Source organism: Elephas maximus, chromosome 10 (assembly GCF_024166365.1).
Source record: "Elephas maximus indicus isolate mEleMax1 chromosome 10, mEleMax1 primary haplotype, whole genome shotgun sequence".
NCBI classification, from domain to species: domain Eukaryota; kingdom Metazoa; phylum Chordata; class Mammalia; order Proboscidea; family Elephantidae; genus Elephas; species Elephas maximus.
This window is the reverse complement of record NC_064828.1, coordinates 107,605,126-107,629,733: the sequence shown is the minus strand read 5'-3', so window position 1 is coordinate 107,629,733 and position 24,608 is coordinate 107,605,126. Positions and strand designations below refer to the sequence as shown.

General features: G+C 53.2%; 1 protein-coding gene across 1 annotated transcript; it reads right to left on the bottom strand.

Annotated features, from left to right (window-relative positions):
- Positions 1-837: 837 nt before the first annotated feature.
- OTUB2 (OTU deubiquitinase, ubiquitin aldehyde binding 2) lies at positions 838-23,575 on the bottom strand. Its single transcript, XM_049898056.1, has 6 exons — positions 23,382-23,575; positions 13,058-13,153; positions 10,949-11,067; positions 6,931-7,015; positions 5,843-6,037; positions 838-4,749 (listed from the first exon to the last, which is right to left on the bottom strand). Exons 1-6 carry the CDS (start codon positions 23,382-23,384, stop codon positions 4,543-4,545), a joined length of 705 nt encoding a protein of 234 aa, XP_049754013.1. The 5' UTR covers positions 23,385-23,575; the 3' UTR covers positions 838-4,542.
- Between the last annotated feature and the right edge of the window lie 1,033 nt (positions 23,576-24,608).

Below are 24,608 nucleotides of genomic sequence, written 5' to 3'. Positions count from 1 at the left end.
GGCTCATGGCTCTTGTGATGTCTGAGCCACCCTGGGAGGTGGGTAGGGAAGAAGTTACTGTCCTCAGGGTCCAAGAGGACAGTGGCTTCCCCAGGGGTCACAAGCTAATTGCGGGGGAGCAGTAATGATGTGATGAGTCAGGCCAGCGAGGCCGGGGATCTGGCCCTGGCCAATTTCTCCAGGCTTGTCTCCACTTCCTTCTCCATATCTGGCAGAGCTGCTTGCTGCCTGCGGTCCTTTGCACCCCTTGGCTTGTCCCCAGCCCTGTGCACAGGTTTTGCCCTCAGCCTGGATTGCCTTCTGCCTTTTCCATCCTGGAGTGTAGATGCCCTTTAGGTCCCCAAGTCCCTGGAAGGGTGAAGCGCTCCTCCTGTGCGCTCCCACAGCACCCCACGCTCACCACACTGTAGCAGTAGCCACACTGCTGTTTGCCTGCTGGCTGACTGCCTCAGGCTGTGAGCTAGGGGGAGAGCGAGCCTGCTTTATTCCCCGGTGCAGCCCAGCCTGCTGCTGAGGTCTGAAAATACTCGCTGAGGGAATGAAGGCCCTGAGGCTGCCCCAGCCATCTGTGGATGGCTCTGGGTGAGTAGCCACAGCTGCCACAGTCGGGAGAAACACACCTTCGGGTTTCTGGACAGCTCAAGGGAGTCCATGCATTTGAAGAGGGTACACAAATGGACCCAGACACACCAAGATCCAAGTAACCCGGCCTCCCTCGCCTCATGGTGGGCAGGGTTGGGAGGATGGATGGCAGTAGTCATCTCTGGCCCCTGGATGACTGCTGTGAGGACACCTGGCCTCATGCCTGAATTCAGATGCAAAGGTCATTGAGTGCCAACCACATGCCAGGCACTGGGACACTTTTATCTATTCTGTATCATTTAGTCTTCCTCAAGGCCCTGAGACCTGAATTTTAATCCTTTTTTTTTCAAATAGTTGAGGAAGCTGACACTTAGTGTTTAAGGATCACCCAGCAGCCAAGTGGCAGAGCTGGGATTACAACCCAGGGGTGTCTTCCTTTTGGGCCCAGGGCAAGTTTAGAAAATTGCTTTAAAGACAGCAGTGTTGCCAAGGAATGCCTGCCCAGTGTCCCTGGTGACCTTGGGAGGAGGGGGAGACAGAAGATGGGAGAGAAGAAAACTGGCCTCTGCCACCGTGGTCAGCCCCAGCCTCCTTCCTGACTTACAACTGCCAGGTGTTGGCAGGGGGATTCTCCATTTTACAAATGGTATACAGAGGTCAGCAGGGTTAATAAGCAGTTCCTTAGCCATGGGGGGCTTGGGGCCATGTTACGGGCGGGAGAGAGATCCGCTGTTGTCCAGTGATAGCCTCCCTTTGCCTCTAACAGCATATCTTTCCTTTTTGAGGGGAGGGGTATTAAAGGGTAGGTCTTAAAAGCTAGGGCCAGGCTCCCAGGCAGCTCTGCCCTCCCACCTGGTGAGGTGAGGCTGTGTGAGGCCTGTGGCTCCCTCGGCCTGTTCTTGGAGCCCTGGATCTGCCACTGAACAAGGAGCCCGGGCCTTGCGAGAGCATCCACTGTCGTTGCTGAACCACTTGCCCTCACAAGCCCCAGGGGGGCATGGATTTCCAGTGCATGTCATGGACCACATGACAAGCCAGGACACAAGCTGTTGTGGAAACCATTTTAATGCTGGGAAAATGTTTTCACCAACTGCCCTTATGAGTGCAACCCACATCCCTCAGGACCCGGGGCTGCTGGCAGCCACTCACTGAGGTACAGCCTTCTCCCCACCCCATTTCAGGTTTCCTTGACACTTCCCACTGCTTGGGAAGCCACACAGTCACTGCTTTGGTGGTGCACCTCCCCATCTCGCAGCGCCCTTTTGTGTCCTGTTGGGTGGCTAGGTGGGAAACATCCCATCTGTAGAGCACTTACTATGTGTCAGGGATTACAGTAGTCCTCACCCACATAATCTCACCCCATTGTAACCAACAGTCCTGGGATAAAGGTATTGTCTCCGTTGCTCAAACGTGGAAATTGGGGCTCAGAGAGGGGAAGTGACTTGTCCTAGGTCACAAAGCAAGTGGCAAAGCTGAGGTTTGAACCCAGGCAGTCTGGCTCAGGGCCCTTTTATTGCAGTTTGTGCTAACAGGAATCTCAGTCAAAAGCAAGGGCAGTTTACCCTTTTCTGTTGCTAAATATTCCCACTGGCTTATAAAGTTTCCTCTGGAAGGAAAGAGTGAACGTGCAAATGTAAAGACCAGCTGTCATACAACTTCCCTGCCAGCTTTTGTCTGGAGGGAGCCGGTTTCAATGGGTACAGGTAGAGAATTGGTCAGGAAGTGTGTGGTCAACATGACTGGCCACCGTGGCAAGCGAGGTAACAGTTCACGACGTCTTTGGAAGTGACAGTAAATTCTGCCACTCCTTCTTCTCTGCAGAGCTAGTGCCCTGGGATGAGCTCTGAGGGCAGGTGTGAGGGATGAGGGCAGTGGTTTGGACTTGGCTTTGTGAACAACGGGAGAAGCAGAGTGTGGGGCCGTGATAGCTTGGCTGGCCTCTGCCAGACCCAGGCATCCTGCTCCTGAACTGAGGTGCTGTCCTGGGAAGGGCGTCCCACATAGGCATGGCAGCTCTCTGGCCTGGAAGGGCAGCATGGTTCTCATCAGAGATGGTTATCCTGCTGGTGTGCCAAAGAGAGGTCTGCCTGTGAGAACACTGCACATGCTATAGATGCAGAGCCATGGCAGCTAGTGCTGGGTGGTTTGCTGCACTTGGGAGCCCTGTCGGGGAGGCCCAGGGCCCCGTCTTACCACCCCTCAGAGCAGCTGAGGGCGGCTCAGTTGGGAACCTGTGTGGTCACACCCTTCAGTTTGCAAATAGGGATTCCCTGGAGACTTGTCTGGCAGAGAAGATGCTATTCACCCATCACAAAGCGTGTCCCCCATTCTTCCAGTGCACCTGCAATAGATCCGCTACGCAGAGCAGGTGGGACCATGGGCAGATGGATCAGGTTGACATTCCCGTGGGAAAGTGACATTACTCAGCTTGAGCTCGTCCAAATCCCAGCTGAGGGCAGTATGGGAACCTGGGTCCTGCCTGGAGTGAAGCCCCCTGACATCTGTCTCAGAGGGCTGTTGACTTTTCCCAAAGGCAGAACAGTGATAGAAACCTGACGTGTGTAAAAAAAACTGAGTCGTCTGCTGACAGCCTTCCTGTGCAGTCTGGTTGTTAGCCAACTCATGGCAGCACCAACAGATTCTAAGAAATGCCCTGCAGTGAACGCTGGCAGAAGGCCTGAGATTAAGGTAGTGCCCAAAGGGCATAGCCCTGTGTTCTCCATCTTCTCCACAGAAGGAGCGGCACCTCAGCCCAGCCGCTGTCTGGTTCCCCGCTGGCCTCTCGCCCACCAGCCCAGAGATGGGGCTCTTGGGGTCCTGAGGCAGCAAGGGGAGGTTATTAAGGGGACACATTCAGATGGATGAGGAAGGAGGCTGCTAGCTGGGGCTCTGGGCTCCCAGGCAGTTTCAACAAGTGAGAAGTCTCTTGCCCAACTGTCACTTTCCTCAGCTGGTCCCTATTCTTCCCCACCTGAGCTCTCAGCAGCCCATTGATAGAGCAGAAGGGGAAAGGGGTACAGAAGCCAAAGACAGCCTTGAAAAATGTCTGCTCTGCTCACCTGGAGCCATGGCTGCATGTGCTCATGTCTCCGCTGGCTGAGTATCTAGAACTACTCCTAGGACTTGTTGGGGATGATGGGACAACTGCAGCTTCCCAGTTCCAGAGATAAATGTTAAGATTTTGGACCAGACCCCACTCTGTCAAGCCTGTGTCAGGTGGGGCTGACGAACTCCGAAGGGCCTGTCCTCCAAAAGCCACGCAGTCCTGGCCCTGTGAGAGGTGGAGGGGGCCCCTTCTGCCTGGGCTCCCAACAACATGAGCTTCATGCTGAAGGCCACGGGCCTATTCTGGACTTTGGCCCAAAAGCCTGTCTTTTTTCTTAAGCTGGGGATAAGAAAACTTACTCCCATCATGGATGTCTGGTTCCACACTGAATCCTCCATGCCCAAGTTAGCCTCAACAGGCCAACACTTCAGTCACATCCACCGAAGTCCAGTCCAACTGACTGGACTCGATTCCTTACCGTGGAACTGCTAAGTCACCTGAGTCAGATGTGACCTTTCGCCTTCCTCCCCTCTGGAGAGGCCCTGCACCTGGCGAAGAGAAACCACATTTCCCTACAACAATTGGAAGTCAGTACTGGGCAGGAACCATCTCCAGACGAAGAAACGGGCCCACAGAGGTGACCTACCCAAAGTCTCACAGGGAACCGGGAGCAGAGCCAGGCCCCTTGGCTTCCCATCCCAGAGTTTGAAAGCATTTGATCCTTCATCAAAATAAATAGTATCACCAAGTTACCACAGTCCATAACGGGTAGGCCTTATTCCCAGTGGCTTTGCCCACAGGCTGAACGTTTCCTAGCTACAGGTTAAATCGCTTAAAAAACTGAAAAGCCGTAATGTTCCATTCAGAATGCAGTCCCGTTAGGTGACAGGCTCTACTGCTTGGCCCCAAATCAATCAACGTTTATCGGCTGCATAAAGGATGTTGTAGTGGGATGTTTTATAGAGCAGGTAAACGGAAGGGCTGGCCGCCTCGGGGAACACGTGGTGGTTCAGTGCGGTGTCCATCTCGTCCACGTATTCCACCTGCAGGGCGATGTTCAGTGCCTGTGACAGGGCCGTGATCTGGATGTGGTCACACTCCATGGCCATGGGCTCTACTTCCTGCAAAGGCCAAAATGAAAACATCCAGTTTAGGAGGGAAGGCTGCCAGACGGCAAGGAACAAGTTCAGTCCTGGCTGTCATGGTCATGGGCCACATCCCGTGCTGGGTAGTAACCATCACACAACTCATGAGAGAGACGTGAGCATGAAAGTCTAGGTGTTTCAAACCCACACAGCAGCGCCACGGAAGAAAGGCCTGGCAATCTGCTCCTGTAAAGATTACAGCCCAGGAAACCCTACGGAGCAGTTCTACTCTAATTCCATCATCAGTCGGAATCAACTTGATGGCAATGGGGTTTTTTGGTTTGAGAGGAAGTAACCCAGTTAGAAGTTGCTAGAATTGCAAGACATGAATCCAGCTCTTTTTGATTCCAGACCCTTTTGTTATACATATAAGAAGAGTGCAAGGTCTTTGAGGAATCTGGGAACAAACAGGGGCAGGAATTGCTTTTCAGGTTGGGCTCCCTAGAGCACAGAATCAAAGAATTTCAGAGCTGAGAGGGGCACTGCCATCAGGGACACCTAGCTTAAGTGCTCACGGAGGCCAGGTGAGTGAACGTGAGTGTTGAGTGTGGGGGGACGTTGAGCAATGCAGAGGGACAGAGGTGGGGGCCAGCTGGCATGGGAGCCCCAAGGAAAGGGGACAGCAGCTACTTGGCTGCTGCTGATGGTTGCCATGAAATAATAAGGGTCTGGGGGCTGGACCTTCTGATTTCTCAGGAAAATTGCCTAATAAACACCTTATATCCTAACCAAAGTTCGTTTTGGGGTGAACGTTAACTGCAGCTGCTACTGTGCAACTTTGTAAGCAGGCCAGCCCAAAGCCCTTTTTTTCCAGATGGGAAAACTGAGTCCTAGCGAGGGGACGTGGCTTGCCCAGAGCCACAGAGTCCAGGCAGCTCAGGCAGGACTTCTCTCCAGCTTCCTGACCTAATGCTCTTTGAACTGCAAATTCAGCTTGATGCCCAAGTCGCCCAGCTGGTGATGGTGGCCCTAATGTCTGCGGGGGCAGGAGGCAGGAGTGGAGCTGGGGTGGGGGCCGGGCTGGGTCCCCACGGCCTGAGGGCCCTCTGCCCGTCGCCCGAGGACCCACGTGAGCACAGAAGTCTTTGATGTCCATCTCCTCGTCGATGAAGTGCCGGAAGAAGTCTGCCCGGTTCTTGATGAAGGCGGAGGTGAGCAGGCGCAGGAACTGCACGATGCGGTCCGAGGTGCTCTGGTCATTGAACACTTTCAGCAGGCTGGACACCGAGCCGTCCTTCTCCACCAGCTCCACCACGCTGTAAAACTGGTGGCCCAGGCCATCAGCCAGGGTGGGCCAGGCCAATCCCCCTCCCTCCACGGAACTCCTCAGCTGGCGTTTTCCTCTTTAGAGCCTCCAGTTGAGGTATTAAATGCATCTGAGATTCCTCCAAAGCTAGTTAACCGGGGTTATAAACACTGTGTTATTAGCACTTTAGCCGAGTCACATCTAGGGAAGGGGTCCCTGGGTAGCGCAGTTAAGTGCTCGGCTACTAGGCAGTTCAAATCCACCCAGAGGCACTTAGGAAGACAGGCCTGGCAACCTCCTTCCAAAACGTCACAGCCTTGAAAACCCCACGGAGCAGAACTACTCTGCTACACACGGGGTTGCCATGAGTCAGAATCGACTGGGAAACATGTCTAGGGGACAGCAGTTGGCACGCCTCTCCGTCACTATCATGGGTGGGCTTTTTATGTAGATTCAGAGCAGCAGGGGTCTGAGAGTCATCCACACCTCAGCCCTTCACTAATCAGATGAGGGGGGAGGACTGGGAATGGGGGTGAAGGCGGCCTTGGGCAGTCTCCCAGCCTGGGAATCCCAGTGGCTGCCAGAAGCAGGTGCCTTCTCCCAGAGGGAGGGCAGGGCCCTGGGGTTCCCCGTCCCCACATAATGCCCACAAGCCGCAAGTCAGCAGGAGCAGGAGGGGCACAACCACAGAGCACAGGACCTGAGGGGCTCTGGCAACGTGGAGGGAGCTGGTCCTCGGCCACCTGGGCCCTAGGGGCTTTGGCCAGCGCCCGCTCCTCCTGCTCTGCCAGTGTGGAGGGAGCTGGTCCTCAGCCACCCGGGCCTGAGGGGCTCTGGCCAGCGCCTGCCCCTCCTGCTCTGGCAGCGTGGAGGGAGCCGGTCCTCGGCCACCTGGGCCGAGGTGAACTCACAGCATTGAAGAAGTTGCGGAACTTGTGCTCCTCAAAGCCGGCTGCCAGAAGGTCATTTGGGGTCTGCAGTACACGCTCCTTGAACCTAAAGGGGAAACAGGGAGTGGTGGATGACAGTGTTCATCCCACACTCAACCCACTGGGGCCCTCCAGCACCTGGGAAGGGTGTTGTCACTAAGAGCTGAAGGACCTTCCACTTCTCAGAGCACTTTGACGTGGGCTGCACGCTGACCTGTTCTGTCCACCCCTCTGTAAACAACCCCAGGAGGTGGGTATTACACCCATTTCACAGATGAGAAACTGAGGTAACCACTCCCAGACATGTTGATTCTACCCCTGAAACGTCTCTTGACTCTGTCCCTCCTTTCTGTCCCCATGGTTCCTGCCGCCTCATTACCATCTCTGGCCAGGGCCATGCCCAGCCTTCCCTCACTTCTTGTCTTTCTCTCCAAGTAGCTCCGGAGTGACCTACCACAGCCTTCTACTTAATGTGTCTACTGACCCCTACTTCCCTTGACACAGCTCCTCAGCCGGGATGTCCAGGGCAAGGCCCCTGCCATCTCACCAACCTCATCCCTGGCCCGTTGCCAAACCTCCCACCCCACCCCCGTTGTTGTTTCTCCCCATTAGTGCCAGCGGGCTCACACAGGCCAAGTGTTAGATTCTCAGGAGTTTTGTAAGCTGGTGGTTAAACGGCCATTATCAAAAATCAAATTACGCATATTTACAATTTAGTAAGTTATACTGAAAAAAAAGACAATATTCACAACTAATTTTATTATCTATGCTAACGTTATTCATGCCTATCTCTGTGGTGGAAACGTTATATAACGGTGTGTTATCACACCGAACCAAAGCCAAACCCATTGCCATCAAGCTGACTCCGACTCATAGTGACCCTGTAGGACAGAGCAGAACTGCCCCATAGAGTTTCCAAGGCTGGTGGCATAGTGGTTAAGAGCTATGGCTGCTAACCAAAAGGTCAGCAGTTTGAATCTACCAGGCGCTCCTTGGAAACCCTGTGGGGCAGTTCTACTCTGTCCTATAAGGTTGCTATGAGTCGGAATCGACTCGACGGCAGTGGGTTTGGTTTGGTATTTTGGGAATCTTTACATAAGTAGATTGCCACATTTTTCTCCCATTGAGCAGCTGGTGGATTCGAAGCGCCCACCATTTGGTTAGCAGCCAAGCTCTCACCCACTGCACCACCAGGGCTCCTTGTGTTATTGCATAACCCTTCCCAACTGCCAGTTCAGTGGCCTCATTCTGGTAGCTTAAGATGGTGGTAGAAGTCTTTGCACCACAGGAATTGGCAAACGCTACACATCAGGGCTTTTCCCCGGGAGTACCAGGTGTTAAACTTTGCCAGCACGCCACTGCTCTGCCTCTATTTTTCCTTTGGCAAACTCTTAGCCACCCTAGAGGCTTGGCCCCTTCTCTGTGAATTCTTACTCCCTAAGTATTGCTGGTTTCTCTCTGCTCCCACTGGCCCCCTGAGAGCACAGCCCCTTGCTGGGACCTGCCCTGGCACTCTGGGGGGCACGGTGAGGAACCTCCTGCCCCTGGCCCCAGGACAGAGTTTAGCAGTGGCAATGAAACACAGACACACTAACTGGTCCACGGATGGAGGGGCATATCCCACACAAGGAGGACAGCATGGAGGACACTGGAGACCAATCAGCATACGCAGAGCCCAGTGGCTCGGCTGACCAGCCTCGCAGCCCCGGGAAGTGGGCCCAGACTCTGACGAAGATGAAGGAGGGGGAAGTTTCCACAAGGGAGTAGAAGGCACATCAGGGAAGTTCTGAGGCAGCTTCAAACCTGCTGTGCCCTGGGAAAGGCGGAGGTGCCTTGCTGAGAGGGCAGACGAAGGTGGGGGGAGTGGTGTGTGGAGGGCTACAGGTCTCCTAAGACAGAAGATATATATGGGGGCTCTGTGCCTAAAGGTAGCGTGGCCCCTGGCTGGCCAGGATGGTGCGGGGCGGGGGGAGCCAGCCAGGATGGTGCGGGGCAGGCCAGGATGGTGTGGGGCAGCGGGGAGCTGGTCAGGATGGTGTGGGGCAGCGGGGAGCTGGTCAGGATGGTGTGGGGCAGTGGGGAGCTGGTCAGGATGGTGTGGGGCGGGGGGAGCCAGCCAGGATGGTGTGGGGCAGGGGGGAGTGTGAAGTGGGGGGAATGAGCTCTGGCTGCAGCCCCACCAGTAAGCTGCTCTGAGTCTGGGCCTCAGTTTCCCTCCTGTACAAAGTGGGTAGTAACAGCACGCCACCACTGCAGGGCGCTGAGCAGCAGGGACGGAATGCGCAGTAGTCTTTATCGTTAACCGTATTCGTCTCGCCATTGCTGTGCTGCCTCGGCCACCACCCGCTAGGTTTCTGCTTGGGGCCCAGGTAGGGATTTGGTGGGTCCGTGCTGGCTCTGCAGCACCGCTCCGTTTCTGTCTGTATCTGCTGTGTGGGTGGCCCACAGCCCTGGGCCCTGGCAGCGGCACCAGGAGTCCCTGCTGTTCACCAGGGCTTCTCCGAGGGCCAGTACCAGCCCTGCTCTCTCTGGCCAGGGCTTGAGGCCTGTCACTCCATCCCCTCAAGGCCGCGATGGGCATAGCTCCACTCCCAGTTCTGCCCCCGTCCCTCTTCCCCTCCCAGGGCCACCTACCCCTAAACCTCTGTGTCATTCCCACTGTCATTTCTCATCAATGACTGCTGACCCCACTGTACCAGGTGCCATGCCAGGTGCTGGGGATACAGAGATGAGTGACACACAGTGGCCCGACCTCAGAGCAGGGCCACTGTACTGTACAACTCCGGGGACACAGGGCGTGAGGAGGGCAGAGTTGGGGTCTTAACCCTGCACGGTGCCATCTCCACCATCATGGGGCAGTGAGGTAGGGGTGGCTCGAGACAGCTGACTCCATCACAAGTGGCCCAGTAAATATGCTGCCCGGAAAACATGCCGAAGGCTTCATCCAGAATAAGGGCAGGTGGCTTCATTCACATCCCCTTTGAGAGAATCTGTTATGAGTGGGAGATGGTGGCCGGAACCCAGTGGTTCTCATTTGGGGTCATTTCCTCTCAGGGAACGTTTGGCAATGTCTGGAGACATTTTTGATTGGCATGGTTGTGGGGAGGGCATGCTCCTGGCATCTAGGGGTAGAGGCCAGGGATGCTGCTAAACATCCCACAATGCACAGCACAGCCCCCACCACCTAGAATTATCCAGCCCAAAACGTCGCTAGTGCTGCTATTGAGAAGCCTGCCTTAACCACAGCGTCCTCATGCGGGCACCATGGACAGCGGCAGCAGCTCTGCAGGGGCTCTGGAGCGTGTGCAGGTGTGTTTCACCAATAAGGGCGGCCCCGGCCTCCATCCCATCCTCCAAGGGCCATGAGGCCCCCAGAGACCAGTTCTCTTAGCTCCTGGCTACTCAGTGTCGTCTGACCTGCAGTAACAGCATCTCCTCAGAGCTTGTGAGAAATGCCGAGTCTCAGGCCCCACCCAGACCCACTGAATTGGCATCTTAACAGGTCCCAGGTAATTTTCACAAATACTAAAGGACAAGATGCCCTGAACTAAAGCAGGAAGGCCTACTGGGGTTGCTCTGGGAGCAGCTTCAGGACAGAGAGCTTCTGGTGGCATTAACCTCTAGCCCCAGGCCTGACCGGGTTAGTGCCAGGTCACACACACTCAACACCAAGGTTGGCAGATACGATGCAGAAAACTGAGGCAAAGCTGCCTTGTGTATTTTCTTTTTTCAGTGCGTCAGCGGGTATCAGTGGCTCACCAGGCTGACTCGGACCTGGAAGGTCACTGATCCTACCCCTGCCTCTTGTTGCCCCATCTCAACCACAGCGGGCAGCTGTGCACCCCCAACACCAAACACCTCCGCCAGGCAGCCCTCCAGCTCACTCCCGGGGTTAGGCAGCCTGAGCAGAGTCTCCTCAGGGAGACTCAGGGCTGACCTGGCCCAGAGAGCAGAACCAAAAGTACCAGGAACGGGCTGTGGGCCCTGCACATCCACTCACCTGAGGATCTCCCTGCTTCTCCCCAGCAGGGACTCCAGGTAGGAATAGCCCAAGGCCCTGTAGAAGCAGTTCCCATCCCCTTTGGTCTTACGGATCGAGGTGAACCTTTTGCTGAGTTCCTGCCAGAGAGAGGTGGAAATGAGACAGGCTGCGTCAAGCCCCCCTACCCCCAGGTAACACCTGCCCCTCCTTTCAGTCTGGGCTGTCCCTTCACCGTTTCCCCCACTCTCATTCATGCATACTGTATGTCAGGTACCGAGGAGTTGTGGGCGACAGTCCCAGTCCCTGCCCTTAGGCAGCCTACAGTCTGGGGGATGCTGGACAAGCAGATGGTGGCAATGGGAGGGCAAGGGAATCTCGGGGCTGGGGAACCATGGCACACTGGCATCTATACCAGACGTCAGAAGTCCAGGAAAGCTTCCTGGAGGAAATGACACTGACAGCAGTAGGAGTTACCAGGAGAAGGGAGGTGGGGGCCGGCACATGTGAGCAGAGAGAACGCCTGGTGAGGGGTGGGAGCGTTGAGTTCATTGTGGCTGGGGCAGTGGAACAGGCTGCAGAGCCGGCTGGAAGGGCCTCCTAAGGTGTACCACGCAGTTCTGCCCCATCCTGCAAACACTTCTCAAAAGGTGTGGCCCTCCCCATTACACCCTCTTCCTGTTCCATTCCCAGCTGGCAATTTCCCTCTGAAACGGCCACAAATCTCTCTTCCTGCCTCTTGGGATTAAAGGCAGGGTTTGGACAGAGAGAATGGTTTTCAAGGGGTGGGGAGATGCCTGTTCCCACCACAGCAATCAGAAGGCTCGGCGCTGACCCCGGCCTCCTGGAGGCAGGCCAGGAGGAGAGGAGGTGCTGTTTGGAGACCCCGTCCTATTCTCCCAAGAGTGCTCCAGTGGGCAGGAGGTCGGTGTGCCACCAGCCCTTGCTCCTGCCAGGAAGTGCTCCCTGTGGCTGTGTTTGGATCACAGGACGCCCTGCCTCTAGGCCCTAATCGACAAGAGCCCTAGCTGGACCAAATGGAGTCCCTTAGGATCAGTAACTGGGACCCAGTGACCGCACTGCGCCTCTGTGAGGGAACCCAAGGGGACGAAGGTCCTGTAGGGCTGGGGCAGACTTTCTGCCACGTGCCAGAGAAGGCATCTTCTACAGAAAGCAAGAGTGTCAGCTGATGTCAGGGAGAGGCAGGTGGTGCTTGCCCTGGAGATACTGAGAGGGCAACCAGCTCCTCCCACTGCCTTGTTCTGGGAGCTTCTACAGGCTTCCAGCAATGTCCCCTTTCCCTCAGCCCAGCTGGAGAGGCCTTTAGTCCAGAGCGGTAACTTAGTGTACCGAAAATAACCCAAACTCGTTGCCGTTGAGTTGATACCGACCCATAGTGACCCCACAGAACAGAGCAGAACTGCCCCTTAGGGTTTCCAAGGAGTGGCTGGTGGATTCGAACTGCCAACCTTTTGGTTAGCTGTTGAGCCCTTAACCAATGCACCACCAGGGCTCCTAAAACAGTTTCCATCGAGTCAGTTCTGCTCATGGCAACCCCATGTGCTTCAGAATAGAACTGCACATAGGATTGTCAATGGCTGTGACTTTTCAGAAGTAGATTGCCAGGCCTTTCTTCTGAGGCACCTCTGGGTGGCTTCAAACCAGCAACCTTCCAGTTGGTAGCCAAATGCTTAACTACTTGCACCACCCAGTGTAGTGGTAACAAATGTGGCTATGAGATAGGTCTGCCTGGGTTCAAATCCCAGCTCTGCCACTCACAGGTTGTATGACCTTGGGGATATCATTTAATTCCTCTGCCTTAGTTTCTTCAGCTGTAAAATGGGGGTAATGATGGTGCTTACCTCACAGAGATGTAATGAGGTCTCAGTGAGTAAATAAAGCACTTAGGTTAGTGCCTGGATTGAAAAAAAAATGCTAGGTTTTGCAACTAAAGGACTCCATGTCAAAACAAACACCCAACATACAACTATTCTGGGAGTCTTTTAATTTGCTCAGGAGCCTAGTCCAGATTTCTGCAAGCCCTTCTGGCTTTCAACGTGCACCTCCTTCTCTGTTCCCAGCTCCAGTCCATTTCACTTAGGACCATCTTCTCCCTCCCTTCTGCCTCACCTGGATTTTCCGCTGGTAAATCCTGTTTTCAGGGTGATCCCGAAGAATGGACAGAATGTCACATTTTTCTGATATTAGGTTGAAAGATGTTTCACTCTGAAAGATAAAGAAGAAAAGGTGAGACAATTTCAGAAGCAACTGATGGGATTTCACCCAGCTGATATTCTCTGAACTGTTAAATAAAATAGTAAATAGTGACCTTCCCATGAAAGGCACGCACGGGTATGGCATCAGTCTCCTGGAGGCACGCCTGGATTTCCATGTTCCTCAAACTGGGACAGTCAGCACCATCAGTAGAGGCATCCCTGATTATAAGGAACCTCACCTCGCAACATCGAAACTGATTCATTTTATAGAATGGAATACCTCAAACTTAAGGAACCTTCATGCTGAAGAATGATATATCCCTCTGTCTCCTTCTATTGTTCCTGTCCCATCCATCTATCCATCCACCCATCCACCTACCCATCCATCCATCCATCTATCCATCCATCCGTTCAGCCACCCACCCACCCACCCACCCATCCGTCCATCCATCCATCTACCCACCCATCTATCCAACCATCCGTTCATCCACCCACTGCCCAACCCATCTGTCCGTCCATCCATCCGTCCGTCTATCCGTCCGTCTGTCCATCCACCCAACAATCCCACAACATTCAGCATGGGCCAGGGACTGTGTTAAATGCTGGAAAGAGAGGTGATAAGATACAGCCTTACCCATCAGGGCTCACCATCTGGGGGGATAACAATAATGACGCAGTGTGATAAGGTCCCCATAAGAAGCCACACTGCATGGCACTGGTTCACAGAGGGAGACCCCCCCCTCCACAACAGCCTGGGGATGCCAGGGAAGGTTTCACAAGCAAAGAGGCCATGGGATGGGGAGGGCAGTTTCATGCACCACCTACTGGTGAAAGTTCACAGTGCAGCCCAGCTGTACATCTCGGTCAATTCCAACCTGGAAAGCAAGCCCTGTCCTAGAGGAGTCAGGGTCTCTGTGGGGCTGAGAAGAAATCATCTGGTAGGGAGAAGGGAAAGCTAAGGGGCCAAAACTGCAGGAGACATCTCTGCAGCCATCTTGCGTGGGCCTCGTCTCTGCCATAGGCTTTTCCTGCTGGGTTCAGACATGGAGGCCCGCTCCTTTTATCTGCCTAGGAACAGCTTTGGTTTTGTCATGAAAATAACGTGGGAGAAACTGGTGTTAAAGCCACGTACAGCTTATACTCTAAGTGACGCTAGTGAGATGCAATAGTCTCACCTGCATGGTCCCCAAGGAGCCCATTTCTACGCAGCACGTGTGCAGCTGGGAAGTTGATGTGAATTGGGAGCTTTGTAAATGGAAATCTCATTTTCTATCCATTTACCACCATCGTTTTGACACTTAATGGTCACTGAAGCTGGTCACTTTCACTTCATGCCTTGGACCACACAGCCTCCCCAGGTTGTCCCTCGGCTTCATCACTGACTCTCTACCCAACATCACCCTGCTCATGGGGGGCGGGGGGGTACAAAGCCCTTTCTCCACCTGGACAGAGTCCAAACTTCTGCCTAATGATGAGCTACTTTGGTCCCAATTACCAAACCCAGTATCCAGGACAGAGGAGTGACACTGGGATTGGGAAGGGGCATTTCTAGGGGGCTTGGATGTTCCCAGCTATAAGTCTCCAAAGCCACAGGGTGTCCCTTGGCATGAGACAGCTTATCATACTGTCTGTGACCTTCAGTTCATTATTCAACTTCCTGGGGCCCGTCACAGGGCCTGGCACAGAGGAGGAAATGAGGAAAAGTTCGTTAAATGAAGGAACGGAAATCCTATCTGTGCTTTGAAGCCAAAAACTAAAAGCCAGCTCCTCCATGAAGCCTCCCTGATCTCCCCACTCCTCCCAAGTCTGGCTTGAGCTCTCCCTTGAACTCACACTTTTATTCCTTTTCTTCCTTTCTGGTGGCTCCTGACATGCGCTGACGTGGGAGGGTAGGGCACCTCCCCAGAAGAAAGCTTCAAAGTAGAAAAGGATGGATTCGTTGTTCCAAAGAACAGGAGGGAGGGTGCTTATAGAAGAAGGAACAGTACGTGCAAATGCTTGGAGACGGGGAGAGGGGATTCCGAATTTTGCTGCTGGAAGATTTCATTCTATACCCACCTTTCTTTGCAAGAATAAGCCTGGCTCAGGCTCCTTCCTCCCTTCTGCTCCAAAACTACAGAGGCAGGCTGGCAGAGCAGCAGGGAGACCTGATGTCAGGAACAATCAGACAACACCTCTGGGCAGACACTCTGGGCTGCTTTCCCATCATCCATTACCCCTTCCTTCCCCACTAACACAATCCTGGTTTCACTCAGGGCAACATGTGAAAAATGACTGGGTTAAGTCATGCCAATCCTGTCCCTCTTTCCCAGTTCTCATTTTCCCAGCTTCCCTTGTAGTTATGGTCTTACCAGGCTTAAGAAAAGTTTGCTGGGGGCCCAGTGGTTTAAGAGCTCAGATGCTAACCAAAAGGCTGTCAGTTCGAATCCCCCAGCCACTCCCTGGAAACCCTATAGGGCAGTTCTACTCTGTCCTACAGGGTTCCTATGAGTCAGAATTAACTTGACAGCAATGGGTTTGGTTTTTTTGGTATTTCACTAACAATCTGTTTGCACTTTATATAAGCCTTGTTGTTTTTACAGCCAGATGAATTAAGATGATGGCTTGGGCCTTTTCAAACAATGGATTAAATAGCAATATATTCCACTCCTAGGTGTATACCCAAAAGAACTGAGAGCGGGGACTCAGATACGTATGTAGTGTTATTCACAACAGCCGAAAGGTGGAAACGACCCAAGTGTCCATCAACAGATGAATGGATAAACAAAATATACAATGGAATATTACTCAACCATAAACGGAAAATGAAGTTCTGATATGTGCTACGACATGGATGAACCTTGAAAATATCCTGAGTGAAATAAGCCAGACGCAAAAGGACAAATACTGTATGGTCCCACTTACATAAAATACCTAGAATAGGCAAATGCATAGAGAAAGAAAGTAGATTAGTGGTTACCAGGGGCTGAAGGCTGGGCAGAACGGGAAGTTATTGCTTAATGAGTACACAGTTTCCATCTGGAGTGATGAAAAAGTTTTAGAAATAAACAATGGTAACGGTTGCAAAGTATTGCAATATTAATGCCACTGAACTGTCCCTTGGACACTTAAAAATGGTTAAAATGTTATGTACATTTTACCACAATTTTTAAAATAAAGAGGAGAAAAGGCAACACAACTGTATTTGATGCTGTTTGTCCTTGGAGTGCCCAAAACAAAAAGCAAAATGGCGGGGAAGCGAGGGCCAGAGAAGGAAGTAAAATCAGTTATATTGTTTTTAGCAGTTTCTGAGAAGAAATCAAAAAAGGAGTGGAAAGAAGTTTAAGGAATTTATCTTAAATATGCAGAGATAAGAACTTAAATGTAGAAGGCTGCCAGCAACAGGCAAGATAAAGGATACTTAAAGGGAGATTAAAAACCAAAAATCAAACTCGCCGTCAAGTTGATTCCGACTCATAGCGGGCCTATAGGGCGGAGTAGAACTGCCCCATAGAGTTTCCAAGGAGCACCTGGTGGATGTGAACTGCCGATCTTTGGGTTAGCAGCTGTAGCACTTAACCACTATACTACCAGGGTTTCCAAAGATAGATTAAAAAAAAAAGATAGATTAGGAAGGGAAAATGAACCTATCCAAATTTTCCATTCTCCATAGTAGTATAAACTTTGCATTTTTTAACAAATTTACTTAGGCTACCTAAAACAGTCAATATAAAGAAAAAATATGAAACAGCAACTCAGGGGGCCTTTCTGCCACTGGGAGCTGAGGTCCACACACTCAGTTCACAGGGCACGCTGTCAACCTGGCCTCTGCAAAGCACTCTTTTTCAAGTTTTTTCCCTTCATCCCCATCCCTATTCCCGTTCCTGAACTGCCTCAGTTCCCCACAGGTGGTGGTGGTGGTTGTTGGCTGCCCTGTGGTGGATTCCGACTCATGGGGACCCTACGTGTAGCCCCTCTCGTACATCTTTCGATATGTCTTTTTAAAAATGTAGTGTTGCTTTATGTACGCATGTAGTCTTGAAGTTCCATACATATTATTCTATAGCTATCAGGTCCCCCCCTTCTCCCCCACTGAATACTTGGGAAGATCTACCCCTGCTGACAAATGTTCCCAGGGTCAGCCGCCTCCATCCCCAGATAATGGACCCTTGGGTTAGCTCCAGCACCCCGTAGTGGCCCCGGGTGTGTTTCTGGGGCCACATGGATGGCATTGGTTTTGGGGCTTCAAGTCCCTGCCTGGTTCACCTTCAGAATGACCCAAGTCAGCTCTGATCATGGCCCCCCCCCTCCCCCCAGCATGGCCTGCTCACACCCCTGGGCAAAACTAGACCCTCAAGCTCCAGGGAGAACTCCGGCACAGCCTCAATTTACTGGCCCAATAACCAGGTGCGATGCTCTGGGTTTAGCCTCGGCTGACTAATGAATGTTTTGTTCTGTTTTCTAAACTGTGGCTGAAATTTTCCAGGATGCTATGGGGAAAGAACAGGCAGGCCGCGGTGACCCATCTGACCTAACCAAGCCACTTGAAAGGATTTTAGCCCTGAATTTCATTGCTGGTTTGCAAATAGATGCTAATTGATTAAGTCAGGTGGATGGCACTTCTGCTTGGCAATGAACAGGCTGAGTGGAGGCACCCATATTTTGAAGTCGGGAAGGGACATTTCTTTAATCACTGGCTTTTCCCCAGCCATCTGGGAGCTAGCAGGATGAAGAAGGCAAGCTTGGTGTTCAGATCAGGCTGGGGTCCTTGCCGGGAGCCTGCCACTCTATCTGTCCCCTGGACACTTGCTTCCCAGGTCTCCCTGCTATGGTGGTTGCTCCTGTCCCATCAATGTCCCTAATTCTTATACTGAGCCCCACCCACAAACTGGTAGAAAGAGTCTCTCCAAAACCTCTCTACATATCTAAAACCTGTCCACCAAAACACTAAACCAAACCCGCTGCTGTCGAGTCTATTCCAACTCATGGGATCCTATGTGTTACAGGGTAAAACTGTTCCATAGAGTTTTCTTGGCTGTAATCTTTACGGAAGCAGATCGCCAGGTCTTTCTTCCACGATGCCCACCAGGGGGTTAAAGTCACTAACCCTTAGCTTAGCAGCTGAGTGCAAACTGTTTGGGTCACCCGGGAAAACCTGCCCACAGAACCCAAGGATTCCTCAACTAGCCTGAGACCTAGCCTCCACCTAAATCCCAATTCATGGGCCCAGCCAGGTTGTTTGTGGCACTGAAAGCTTCTGTTGAGACATCTCAAGGGAAGCCAGAGAGAGGCCCCCAAAGCTAGGGTGACACAGGAGCTTCCACCTCATAGCCGCTACACCCCTGCCTGTGTGAACCCCATGCACCCAGCACTGGGTGATGGTCTCCAGGTACCCACCCCACCAGGAGACAGGCCAAGCTGGAAGGTATGGGCTTGGGCAGCTCCGTCCTGCAGGCTGTGTGCCTCTCTCCCTTAAAGACCTGTCTCATAACCCTCACAATAGCGTGTGATCCCAAGCGGGATCCTCACCGCCTCCAGTGAGTCCTCAGTGGCACCCCTACCAGAATTGGAAAAGGGACAGCTCAGGGTTTGGATCCAGTCTCTCCAAGCATAGTGAGAGGTCCACCTGGATAATCCAAGATGATCTCTCCATTGCAAAATTCCCAACTTAATCACATCTGCAAAGCCCCATTGGCTATTGTTGTGGATTGTAGCGTGTCCTTCAAAAATTTGTATTGTAAACCCCAACCCCTATGCCTGTGGTTATAATCCTATTTGGGAATTTTTTTTGTTATGTTAATGTGGCAGTGTTAGCATAGGGTGTTTTTTAAGTCAATCTCTTTTGAGATACAAAAGAACAGATGAAGCAAAAAGCAGAGATGGAGGAAGACAGATGCCACAGTACATGAAGATCACCAAGGAACCCAGAAACAGAAGGTGAGGAGACAAGGACCTTCCCCCAGAGCAAGAAAGCCTTCCTCTAGAGCCAGTGCCCTGAATTTGGACTTCTGGCCTCCTAAACTGAGAAGATAAAGTTCTGTTTGTTTAAGCCACCCACTTGTGGTATTTCTGTTACAGTGGCACTAGATAAGGAGGCAGCCATTTTTTTTTACTCACAGGCTTCAGGGGTTAGGATGCAGACATCGTTGGGGGCCGCTATTCAGCTGACCACATGGTTCTTCTCTGCTCTTCAGCTCGCAAAGCAGAGAGGGCCTGCCTCTGCATCACGTGATGCCTGGACTCTCACAACACCCTCCCAACTGACCCTCAGATCTTCGTCTCCAGCCCTGACCTCTCCCTGAAGCTCCAGGCTTCAAGTGCCATCAGCCACTCACATGCCTGACCTGCATCTCCGAATTAACATGCCCCTCACTGCTCACTTGGAGCCCTGGTGACACAGTGGTTAAGATCTCAGCTGCTAACCACAATGTCGGCGGCTCATATCCACCAGCCGCTCCTTGGAAACCCTATGGGGCAGTTCTGCTCTGTCCTATGCGGTCACTGTGAGTCACAATCCACTCAACAGCAACAGCATTGGTTTTGTTTTTTAACTGTTCTCTTAGGCTGCCCAGGTAGGGCAAATGTTGAAGCACTTGGCTATTAACTGAAAAGCTGGTGGTTTGAGTCAATCCAGAGGTACCTCAAAAGAAAGCCCTGGCTACCTACATCTGAAAAATTGCCCATTGAAGACCATATGGAGCACAGTTCAACTCTGACACACATTAGGTCACCAGGAGTCAGAGCTGACTCCGCGGTAACAGGTTTAACAGCTCTCTTGCTCCTCTCTACCTTCTCCCCAGGCTTCCTCAGCTCCACAAAAGACCCCTGCATCCAGCTAGTGCTCATGCCAAAGACCTTTTCCCTGGTCCACCGCGCTCCTGGGGCCGCAGGCTGGGCTGTGGTGCTGCTCCCTCTGCAGGAGAAGATGGAGAATACGGGGCTGTGGGGTCGCCCTTTGGGTACTTCCTTAATCTCAGACCTTCTCCCAGGGTTCACTGCAGGGGATTATTAGAATCTAGTGGTGCTGCCTTGAGTCGGCTAACAACCAGGCTGCAACTACCTTCAGGCTTCCACTCTTGCCCCCATCGCAACTTGTTTTCCACAAGCAGCCAGCGCAAGCTGCTTTACATGCAAGCTGCTTTACACACCCTTCCTTAATACCTCCCAGTGTCTTCCCTCACTTAGAAAAAGACTCAACCTTTTGAGGACAACCTCCAAAGTCCTACCCCAGTCGGCCCATACTCACCTCGCTTTCTCTGAGCTCCGTCCACATGGCCTGCTTTTTGTTCCTCCAACAAGACAAATTCACTCCAACCACAGGACCTTTGCACGTGCTGTCGCTTCTGCCTGGACTGCTCCTCTGCCTCTTTGCATAACACAGAGAGGCCTTCCCTGACCATCCTGGGCCTAAGTTGTCCCTCCCCATCCCTATCACCTTACCCTGTTTTATTTCTTCAGAGCATTATCTGGACCATGGGTTCACTTGCCCACCTGCATACTGTCTGTCTCCCTCCACTAGATGTCAATCCATGAGGCCAGGGGCTTTGCTGTATCTGTCTGTTGTGGCCAGATCCCTGGTGCCTGGCACACAGTGAGGCTCCAAAAACGTATACCAAGAGAATGAGTGAACAAATGGGTGAGCTGGTCTCTGACTCCCGCCTGGCCACCTCCAACCCCACGTCCATTGCCAGAGAGGTCTTCCAAGTCAACCGTCTCTTACTTATCAAACATCTCTAATGATTCTCCTTATCTTCAGAATAAAACCCAAACTCCACAGTGTGGCACATTCTGACCCCACCTAATATTTTTCTAGATTCCTCTTCCCTCCCTCCCTGCATCCACACAGGCTGCTGGCCTTTCCCAGAATATCCCACTCTTGACCATGTTTCCAGGTCTTTAAGCATACTGTCCGGAGCTGGGGTGCAGTCTTCCCCAAATCCATCTTACACACTCCTATACATCCTTCAATGCCCAGCTCAAAAGTCCTCCTCATGAAGCCTTCTCCAACACTTCCTACTGGCTTCCTGCTGCGCTCCCAAAGCCCTTGGTCAGGCCTCTTCGTTCATGATCAATAGTCAGGGGCTGCTGTGTGTCTGTCCAGACAACGAGGTCCTAGAGAGGGCAGGGCCCCAGCCTTTGAGGGTGCCTACAAGGGGCTTGTCTGAGACATGAAAGGAGGACCTGTGGTTTGGCTGTCCATGCCTGATACTCACTTATTCATTCAACAAGCATTACCTGCACCCTGCGCAAGGACAAGACCCCTCACTGTCTACAGCCCCTGCCAGTGACAGCCCCAGGCCTGGCCCTCACTCACCCTTCTTCTGCCCTCCCAAGGGGCTTTGTGTCTTCTGACTGGCACCTTGCCTCAAGCTTAGCCAAGGGACTTTGAAGTGGGAAAGGAAAGAAGATGCTATATTTTCCAAAGACATTTTGTTAAACTCCTCTGCCCATCACACACGCACACTCCATCCCATCCATACCACGTGGACTCATACACAAAAGACCGCCACACAGCCCCAGCATGGTGCCTGGTACACAGCAGATGCTCAATAAATGCTTCGTGGGTAGACACAAACAGGCCAACACAGCCTCCACCCCACGTGATCCGAGACTGCTGTGCTGTTGAACGGGTAGCCACTTTATCCACCTCCGAGGAGCCCAAGCCTCCACTGATGGGGCGGCGGGGGGAGCTGGATTAGGTGTCCCTGCTGTGCCTTTGACCCCACCTGCCCTCTGACTTCCAGTCTCCTGAGTTAGGCCAGGTGGGCAGAGTGGTGTCAGAGGCCTTGCTGTGCAGCACACAAGGCAGAAGGTGGGGTCCCAGCTCCTATTGTCCCTGTCACGCTCTCATGAGAGTTCCTCGGTGGCAGCCAGCCTTCAGATCCTGGGTGGCCAAACCCATCATTAGTCCACTTCCCAGCACTTCCTGTGGATGAGGTGAAAACACCTGGGTCCCCTTCCAGGAGCAGCAGAGCCAGGTGACCCCTTTGGCACAGTATGGAAGTAGGAAGCTGGTACCTCCCCAGTGGCAGGCTGGTTTGTCCAGGGCAGCCACCTGTCCACGCCACAACCAGAACATGGCAAGTCATGACCAGGCTGTGACCCAGGTGCCTGTGAACACTCATTTCCAGGACTTTGTTGGCACAGGAAACCCACCAAACCACTGCGACCCTATAGGACAGAGTAGAACTGCCCTGTGAAAAGCCGAATGTAGCTAATTACCTGGGGCCAAGCGTGCCACACACATCATGTGGTCCTCCAGCGGCCCATTATCCAGATGGTCCAAACAGCACTGGGCAGGGAGATGGCTGACCAAAGCCTCTCAGTTACTAAGGGGTGGAGGCGAGCTTTGAACCTCAGGCTGTGTGACCCCAGTCCAGGCTGTCTGCCCTTGTACTGTATAGGTTCCCTGGAGCAGAGGGGCTCAGGGTTGGAGGGTTTTAGGGACCAACTTATCCAGTCCCCTGCAACCTGGCAAGTGGCCTGATGTAACACAGAGAACACTGGACTGGGAGTCCAGAGGCTTGGGTTTAGTTCTAGGTCCATCGCAGTCAGTGCTAGCCCATTCCCCACCTGGGCCTCAGTTTTCCCACTTTTCCACTTTTGGGCCTGGCTCAGAGGGTCTCTGGGGTCCTTTGTGCTCCAACGGGATCTGAGTCTAGTCTTTGCTTCACCTGGAACCCTAACTCAGTGTCTCAAAACTTGAGGCAGCCTCTCCACGTGGGCCCCAACCCCCAGCGAATGTGCAGCCGCTCAGGGAACAGGCAAGCCGGCCACCAGTGCAAGCCCTAGGTCCACCCTCGGGGGGGCGGGCCTGGGAGGGGTTCTGGCGGCTGAGCCATGGGGTGTGTGGGGTCGTGGGCTGTCGGATGGGGGACTACATACAGAAGAGGAGGCGATCCCTAGCCCTGGAGTCCCCTGCCCCCGCTCCGCCGAGGCGCCTACCTTGTGCTATGAGAACGACACCTTCGGGGTCACCCGGGACGGACCCGCTGAGGGTGGGGGTCCTCGGGGCCGGGCTGGCTCCCCTTCACTGGGCCTCCGCAGTGGACAACGGGGCGCGTCCGAGGAAGGACGGGGTCCCCCGGCATCCGCCTGGACTCTGTACCCCCGGGGGTCCGAACGTCGCGAGGACGACGTGGGGGCTGAGCCTCGCGCTGGTACCCAGTCCCGCAAGTGCACATGCGCCCGGGTGGCGACCCCGCCCCCCGAGCCCCCTCCCCAACCCCCCTTCCCCCTTTTCCCCCAAGACCACTGACCATAGTGACAGGAGCCAGGTCCCGCCCCAGCGAGGAGCGATCCGGTGCGGGAGGGCGCGGCGGAGGCACTAGCCAGCTCCACGGTTGGGTCGGGCGACAGGGCCTGGAGCGCGAGGGGGGGTGTGCGGAGAATACACCCGACCGCCCCGCAAACCAGAGGGTAGACCTCCACTGTGTCCCAGCAAGACACACGCCCCGCGATTGACGTCTGAAGCGGGCAATCAGAAACCGGGGCTCAGGACGTCACAGAAAGTGGGTGGGACTTCACGTTTCTTCAGCCTATGCTTTATGGCTCATTTGACAGGATCCCTCCCCCTTTTAAACACACAGAAAGCTTTTAACTAGCAAAGGAGTTCGCCCAACCTAGAAAGACAGGTCTTCGGTTGTAAAGGCTGAAGGACTTTTGACAAAAACTGCGAAGTGAGGTCTTCTGAAAGATGAGCTGGCCCTCATAAATTCATAAACAATGTCACATAAGTATAGTTTGCTCAAGATCAGAGGACAAGGCACGAGGAAACACGTGTCCAATAACATTAAGTTAACCACCTGTCCCTGTGTAGCTTCTAAATAATAGCTCCCCTTCTTCCAGCTCATGAATTAGTAGGTTTCCAGGCATCCAATTACAACTTGTTGAATGAATGAATTTCCCGGCTGGTTGACTTTGTGGTTCTGGTATTGTATGGATGTATATGGGGCACAGGCGGTGAACCGGGTCTGGGTGACTCAGGCTGCGGACAAGCTCATTACTACCAGACTCCAAACGTGTTTATCATCCAAAGATGCGTTCACCAACCCCTGGCCTCTGGAGGGGTCTGCTTCGTGTGGAGGCTCCAGCGCGTGGTGTACACCCGTTTTACGAGCATGAATACTCCCTTGAGTGTTCACCGAGTCGTCCACTTCCACACGCCCTACTCCCAGCCCCAGGCACCAGAGTAGGTTCTTAGGTAGACAAACACCTGTGGCTTCAAGTGTTTGTCATTTACTTGGGGGAGGGGAGGAAAGGAGGCCAACCGAGGCTCAAGAAACAATAATGATAACCGCAGCAGTGGACTCATACCTACCACGGACCAAACAATAGCCAACTTTTATTGAGCACTTACTACGTGTCAGGGAGCGCCCTAAGTGTTAAACCGTGTATTATCCTACTTCATTCTCACAGCTAGTTTCTGGGGGTTGTTGTCGTTAGTTGCTGTTGAGTTGATTCCGACTCACGGCAACTCCATGTGT

Coding starts and splice junctions, on each gene's coding strand:
- OTUB2 (XM_049898056.1), bottom strand. Junction 11,068..13,057: donor TTTACCAGCGGAAAATCCAG/GTGAGGCAGAAG, acceptor TCTCTCTGGCAG/GAACTCAGCAAAAGGTTCAC. Junction 6,038..6,930: donor TCCGCAACTTCTTCAATGCT/GTGAGTTCACCT, acceptor CTGGGCCACCAG/TTTTACAGCGTGGTGGAGCT.